This window comes from Macaca fascicularis, chromosome 1 (genome assembly GCF_037993035.2).
Source record: "Macaca fascicularis isolate 582-1 chromosome 1, T2T-MFA8v1.1".
Classification (NCBI taxonomy): Eukaryota; Metazoa; Chordata; class Mammalia; order Primates; family Cercopithecidae; genus Macaca; species Macaca fascicularis.
Window position 1 is genome coordinate 215,264,422 of NC_088375.1, and position 7,495 is coordinate 215,271,916.

At 47.8% G+C, this 7,495-nt stretch overlaps 1 protein-coding gene across 1 annotated transcript; it reads left to right on the forward strand.

The window, feature by feature from the left end:
* Positions 1–6,023: 6,023 nt before the first annotated feature.
* RNF186 (ring finger protein 186) lies at positions 6,024–7,285 on the forward strand. Its single transcript, XM_005544571.5, has one exon. The coding sequence runs from the start codon at positions 6,206–6,208 to the stop codon at positions 6,887–6,889; it is 684 nt and encodes a 227-aa protein (XP_005544628.3). The 5' UTR covers positions 6,024–6,205; the 3' UTR covers positions 6,890–7,285.
* Positions 7,286–7,495: the final 210 nt, after the last annotated feature.

Below are 7,495 nucleotides of genomic sequence, written 5' to 3' on the forward strand. Positions count from 1 at the left end.
GCTGAGATCCGGCCACTGCACTCCAGCCTGGACGGCAGAGAGAGACTCCGTCTCAAAAAAAAAAAAAAAAAAAAAAAAAAAAAAAAAGCTAAGCAGTCTAAAAAGAAATATTCAGAATTAACTCTCCTTCTCTGTGGGCTGTGAGATTACTGATTATTGATGTCTTTTTCTTTTTGTTCATCAGTAATCCCATTTTTTTTTTACAATCAACATGTATTTTTTAACATAATTATTTTTAAACAACAGGAAACAAAAGACTGTTTAGGCTGGGCACGATGGCTCACACCTCTAATCCCAACACTTTGGGAGGCTGAGGCGGGTGGATCACCTGAGGTCAGGAGTTCGAGGCCAACCTGGACAACATGGTGAAACACCATCTCCACTAAAAATACAAAAAAAAAAAATTAGCTGGGCGTGGTGGCACACGCCTATAGTCCCAGGTATTCAAGCAGCTGAGGCAGGAGAATCGCTTGAATCCGGGAGGCAGAGGTTGCAGTGAGCCAAGATTGTGCCATTGCACTCCAGCCTGGGCAATAAGAGCAAAACTCCATCTCAAAAAAAAAGAAAAAAAAGACGGAATATTTGAGTCCAGGGAATGAGGTCAGTAGTAGTAATGGCCCCCCAGCCCCATTCACAAGCCTCTGTCATTTCATTGGCTCCCCAATAAGTGGACAGGGCAGGTGTCCATTTCACAGAGGAGAAAACTGAGGCCCAGGGAGGTTAAGCAACTCGGCCACTGACTGCCTGTCGGTGGTGAGTTCAGAGCTCCAGCCCAGTAAGTGCCCTCCATCTCAAAAAAAAAAAAAAAAAAAAAAGACAGTGTAGTTTTCCAACTTCCTGCAGTTTGTGCCTGAGGTATTCACTGTCTCTGTCACATTGTCTTTCTCTATATACATTCATCATTTTCTCGTTATTGTCATTTTGGTTCCAGATCCCATTCTTCTGTCTCCTTGGCAATCTATCCTCAGACACGCAGATTCTTTGTAAGGGGTGGGAGCGGGGTGGGGAGCGGTGCAAATAGGGACAGAGCCTGCCATGCTCTAAGGAGCACAGAGGCGGGAATTCTGGGACAAGAGCGTGAGCTGAGATGGTTGCCAGTTAGCCCAAGGTAGAGAGGAGTGGAGGGCAACGCGGTGTTTGACTGGGACCTGGCTCGTGAAATTTCACTCCAACATGAGACTGTGCTTCTCAAGATGGAATACATATGACCCCAGGGCTGTGAGAAGCCATAAGATGGAAGAAACTGCATTTCAAATGAAAACAAACAAACAAAAAAGCTTTATTCAACGTTAATGAGTTTATATTTATACAGCAATTAAAACAAACAAATATGTTTTATATGGAGATTTGGAAGGATTCATGTATGCTTTGGGATTCTAATGTTGCAGTAAGCACAAATATAACATGGAGAAGAATGTGAAACCTAGATGAATTTAACATTTTAAGTCTCCAGAGACACTTTTTAATTCCCCTGGGATAGATCTGCTTCTGTCTACACCTCAGACTCTGACCATATTCACTCCTCTTCAAGAAGCACTGGCCGAATAGGTCACCAAAGTGTCTTATCTCATGTCCCTGGAAGAGATCAATTTCACCCAGGTCAGTTACAACCCAAAGTACATAAATTACTAAGCCTCCCGTGAGCAGGTTGTAGTCGAGGGTGGAGGGCTGAAATAATCTTCCATAATTTCCTCAAGTGTTAATGTTTCCATTTTATTTTATTTACTTTTTTTTAAATACACAGTGTCACTCTGTCACCCAGGCTGGAGTGCAGTGGTATATGATCTTGGCTCACGCAACCGCCACCTCCCAGGCTCAAGTTATCCTCCTGCCTTGGCCTCCCGAGTAGCTGGGACTACAGGTATGGACCACCACGCCTGGCTATTTTTTGTATTTTTAGTAGAGACAGGTTTGCACCTCATTGCCCAGGCTGGTCTCGAACTCCTGAGCTCAAGTGATCCACCCACCTCTGCTTCCCAAAGTGCTGGGATTACAGGCATGAGCCACCACGCCCGGCCTCCATTTTATCAAATTTTAAAACTGAACTGCAGTGAAGAAATTCTTGCCCAAGTTCACACAGCTGGTAAAGTGACGGGAGCCAGATTTCCAGCTATAGTCAATGCTGATGGTAGTTAAGGCAAGGCACTGTTAAGAAACAAAGCTGTTCCTAAGCCAAGATGGTAGGAGGGGGACAAAGGAAGGAATGCACTGTTAACAGTGGTCATTTCTCAGAGGTTGCAATGAAAGGAACTTTCACATTCTACTTTATCTATTTCTGTAATACTTGGATTGTTACAGCCAATATGTTTTCTTAATGGTGGTTGCCCAATGATGTCAAAGGTTATTTTTTAGGCTCTAACCCAAATAATTTCCCTTGGTCTGATTTCAACCTCACTCAGCTACCTTCTTACAATTTGATTTCTCATTAAGCTGCCTAGAGAGAGGGGCACTGGCCGGCCGGTTGAAGTGGCTCACGCCTGTAATCCCAGGACTTTGGGAGGCTGAGGCAGGCGGATCACCTGAGGTCAGGAGTTCGAGACCAATCTGGCCAACATGGTAAAAGCCTGTCTCTACTAAAAATACAAAATTAGGTGGGTGTGGTGGCACACGTCTGTAGTCCCAGCTACTCAGGAGCCTGAGACAGAAGAATCGCTTGAGCCGAGACGGTGTCACTGCACTCCAGCCTGGGCAAGACAGAGCGAGACTCTATATCAAAAAAAAAAAAAAAAAAAAAAAAAAAAGACGGAGAGAGGGGCACTGGCCAAGCTATCATCACTGTGTGGCCCAACTGATTTTCTATTCTTATTATAAATGAATGTGGCTCAACACATTTTTCTCCTCTCATCCCTAACCCATCCTAGGGTCTCGCAAACAGAAACGAACATCATGCAATGCAAATCAAAGCAGAGAAAACACACAATCTCTTCTAGCATCGTAACACACAGGCATTAGGTCACTCTTGGCTGTGTACAAAGTCTGGTTGTCTCATCAATGCCTGAGCCTTTGTCAGAGAGCAAGTAAAGGCTTCTTTTCTTCATCCATTGCTGTGTTACCTAGAGGTCTTTCACTTGCAAAGGACAGAAGTCCAATGTGAACTGACTTAAGAATAAAAATCAGGGTAGATTTTATAGGTTAATATCCTTGAAAAAAATCCAATGCTAGGGGTCCTGCTTCAGGTGTGGCTGGATCTAGGTGTTCAAATAACATCATCAGGCCCTTGTCTGATTCTTTTCTCATTTTTCTTTTGTGCTGACCTTACTCTTGAGCAGGTTCTCTGCACGCTGTGGTCCTGGCAGCCCCAGGGTTCCATCCTCTAACTTGGAAACCCAGCAGAAAGAGAAACTTCTCAAGAGTTCCAACAGAAGTCTCAGAATTGAATCTCATTGGCTTGGCTTAGATTACATACCTCTGCCCAAACCAATGGCTGCCACCAGCAGAGCAGAGCATGCTAACTGACCTGTCCTGAATTGCATCAGGTCCCCACTTGCAGAGAGCTAGAGCCAGAGATCACCCTCACCATGAGCACACAGAATGACAGTGGGAGGCAGTGGTTGCCCAAAGTGAAAACAGAGAACTGTTACCCACAAAAGGGGAAAGAATGCTAGGCATGGGGGAAAAAACATGCCCAGCACTAGATCCAAGGCCCCCTTCAGCTTGATCTGGGGGAAAACGTGATATAGATGTGTATCTATACCTTAGTGTCTGAAACAGGTCTCAGTTAATTTAGAAAGTTTATTTTGCCAAGGTTGAGGACATGCGTCCATGACACAGCCTCAGGAGGTCCTGAAGACATGTGCCCAAGATGGACAGAGCACAGCTTGTTTTTATACATTTTAGAGGGACATGAGATGTCAATCAACATATGCAAAATGAACATTGGTTCCACCTGGAAAGGTGGGGCAACTTGAAGCAAAGGCGTGAAGACTTGAAGCGAGGAAGGGGCTTCCAGGTCATAGGTAGATAAGAATGGTTGCATTTTTTTGAGCTTCTTGCCTCTCCGAAGAAGGCAATCAGATATGCATTTGTCTCTGTGAGCGGAGGGGTGACTTTGAATAGAATGGGAGGCAGTTTGGCCCTAAGCCGTTTCCAGCTTGACTTTCCCCTTCAGTGTAGTGATTTTGGGGCCCCACGATTTATTTATTTATTTATTTTTATTATTTTTATTTATTTATTATTATACTTTAAGTTCTAGGGTACATGTGCACAATGTGCAGGTTTGTTACATATGTATGCACGTGCCATGTTGGTGTGCTGCACCCGTTAACTCGTCATTTACATCAGGTATATCTCCTAATGCTATCCTTCCCCTCTCCCTCCACCCCACGACAGGCTGCAGTGTGTGATGCTCCCCATCCTGTGTCCAAGTGTTCTCATTGTTCAATTCCCACCTATGAGTGAGAACATGTGGTACCAACCAAAACAGAGATATAGACCAGTGAAACAGAACAGACCCCTCAGAAATAATACCTCACATCTACAACCATCTGATCTTTGACAAACCTGACAAGAAGAAGAAATGGGGAAAGGATTCCCTATTTAATAAATGGTGCTGGGAAAACTGGCTAGCCGTATGTAGAAAGCTGAAAATGGATCCCTTCCTTACACCTTATACAAAGATTTATTTTCCTTTAACAGAGATAACTGAGGGTCTAGCTACAGGTTGAGAAGAAATGGGATGGGATGGGATGGTGAGAGAACTGGATTTCAGAGACAGTGGGGGAGGGGTGAGGCAGGGAGCCTCTGTGGGGCTGGCGACTACAGGACATAGAGGGTGGCCTGCAGTGCCAGCAACTGGGGTAAGGGAAAGAGCTGAAACAGAGGCACAGGACTCTGTGTGGCCCTTGGCAGGTGACATGAGCACCAAAGGATCCTTTACACGGGCTTCTGAGTTCAGAGTGGCCTGAATGAAACATTTGTTTGAGGGAGTGCACGTGCCCCACCATCTGCCCTCCAGGGCAAAGTAAGGAAATCACGTTTTCCTAACTGCTGTGCTGCTAATATCTGCCTGTCCCCACATGAGTCCTGTTAGCCTACGTCACCTGCCTGGGGCCAGTTGCATCTAAACAAACCAATGAAATTGATTCAATCAGACCTTGGACGCTGGTAGATTCCACAAGTTCCTGCCCCATGGAAGGGCCCTCGGCAGGCAGCCAGCCAGCAGCCTACCCTGACCACACCCTGCCCTTGTTTCCCAGCCTTCCCTACAAGGCTATATCAGGGTTCTGGGAAATGGGGGGTGGGGACCCCAGGCACAGGGCTTGGCTTAGATAGGCCCAAATAAATGGCAGCTGTTCTTAGTACTACTGGATACGCAGCATGTCTAGCACACAACAGGACACCTGTGATTAGGCACGTGAAGTGTGCAGCAGGGCACCGATTGGAGGCTCATACACCTGTAACTGTGAATACAACAGCTGTGACTCTAAGGAAATGAATACAGTAGCAGGTGCCAAACACCTGTGCACTGTATGTGGTTTTTGTTTTTCTGCGTTGGGCTGGGCTTTGTGCTCCTTCCACTCACTTTTCTACCTCTCCCCTCCTATTCCCAAGGCCACCTGCCTATAAATGTGCTCCAAGCGCAAACAAACTTTGTTCCACTCATCCTGACATCCAAAAGGTTGCGTCTGAGAAAGCGGGGTCCCCCAATCCACCTATGTCCGACTCATAGGGTTGTCTGTTAATTGTGCAGATTTGTAGATGCCAGTGAGCCGAGATCGCGCCGCTGCATTCCAACCTGGGTGAGAGAAAGAGACTCCGTCTCAAAAAAAAAAAAAAAAAAAAAAGTTAAATAAAAAAAATAAAAGGTTCAGGGACCTGGGAAGTGGGGGTGAGAGAGTTGGATTCTGATGCATCCCAAAGCTTGAGCCACCCACCAGGCACTTGGCCCCAACAGGAAAGTCCTGATTCACTAGACCCTGCCCACTTTGCCCTCCTATCAGGCAATTCAAAGTCTCCAGACCCGCAAGTTACTGATTAACCCTAGGATTTGAGAAAATAAATAATAATAACTGAAGGGACAACGTAAGCCAAGAAACAAGCTGGGCAGCTCTGGGAAAGAGGAGTGTCAGACAGCTGTTGTCAACAGGCACCTGGCCAGAGTGAAAAGGAGAGGCAGACTCCATCCAAGTCCCAGCGGCGCCAGCTGACACTCTCTGCCAATGCCCAGGTGCTGAGCAACAGTGTCCCACTGGTCCCTGTGCCCAGAATGGCCTGCACCAAGACCCTGCAACAGCCCCAGCCCATCTCCGCAGGAGCCACCACAACCACCACCGCTGTGGCTCCCGCCGGGGGTCATCATGGCTCCACAGAATGTGACCTGGAGTGTCTGGTGTGCCGGGAGCCCTACAGCTGTCCCCGGTCGCCCAAGCTACTGGCCTGCCAGCATGCCTTCTGCGCCGTCTGCCTGAAGCTCCTGCTATGCGTGCAGGACAACACCTGGTCCATCACCTGCCCACTGTGCCGCAAGGTCACCACCGTCCCCGGGGGCCTCATCTGCAGCCTGCGTGACCACGAGGCGGTGGTGAGGCAGCTGGCCCAGCCATGCACAGAGGTGCCGCTCTGTCCTCAGGAGCTGATGGGTCCTGCCGACTTGGCAGCAGGGCACCCCAGCTTGGTGGGAGAGGATGGACAGGATGAAGTAAGTGCAAACCACGTGGCAGCCCGGCGCCTGGCCGCACACCTACTCCTGCTGGCTTTGCTCATCATCCTCATCGGGCCCTTCATCTACCCGGGAGTCTTACGGTGGGTGCTCACCTTCATCATCGCCCTGGCCCTGCTGATGTCCACCCTCTTCTGCTGCCTCCCCAGCAGCCGGGGCAGCTGCTGGCCCTCCTCCAGGACTCTCTTCTGCAGAGAGCAGAAACACAGCCACATCTCTTCCATTGCCTGAGTGCCCTCTGATGAGGCTGCCCCTGTAGCCCTTTCTGCCCTTGGACCCCCGAACTTCCACAATGAACAGGGTAAGGGGTTACGGACTAAGACTGGCTCCTTTGGGAAATCACATGCCAGCGGGACTTGCAAGCCAAAGCCGAGATGGCCAGCCTGGGTCAAGAATTACACGCTTGGATGACAGGCTTGCACTTGCCCTTGGGATAGCACAGCTAAACTGCTGGGGGCTGGGGGAGCAGACACAAACTACTTGAACACGACAAGATGGGGGAAGCTCCTGTTCCTCTTATGCCAATGTTCCTGGTTTTTCTTTATATAACTTGATGAAAGTATTGCAGTATTGATGCTATTGTAGAATAGAACTGGAATTCCTTTTTTTTTTTTTTTTTGCAATTTATGTAGCTGGTTTTGTTTTCTTGTTTTCCTTTGTTTTTTTTTTTTTGTGTGTGTGTGTGTGTGTGTGTTGGGGGCAGCAGTTGGTTCACATTTCCCATTGTTACACATTTTCCCTCCTGGGAGCTTGGAGTCCACGGGGAGGTCCCACTGTGCTTCCTCTAACACTGCATCTCCTGTCCAGCCTAGCCTCGGCAAGTGTCCTGTTTGTTTG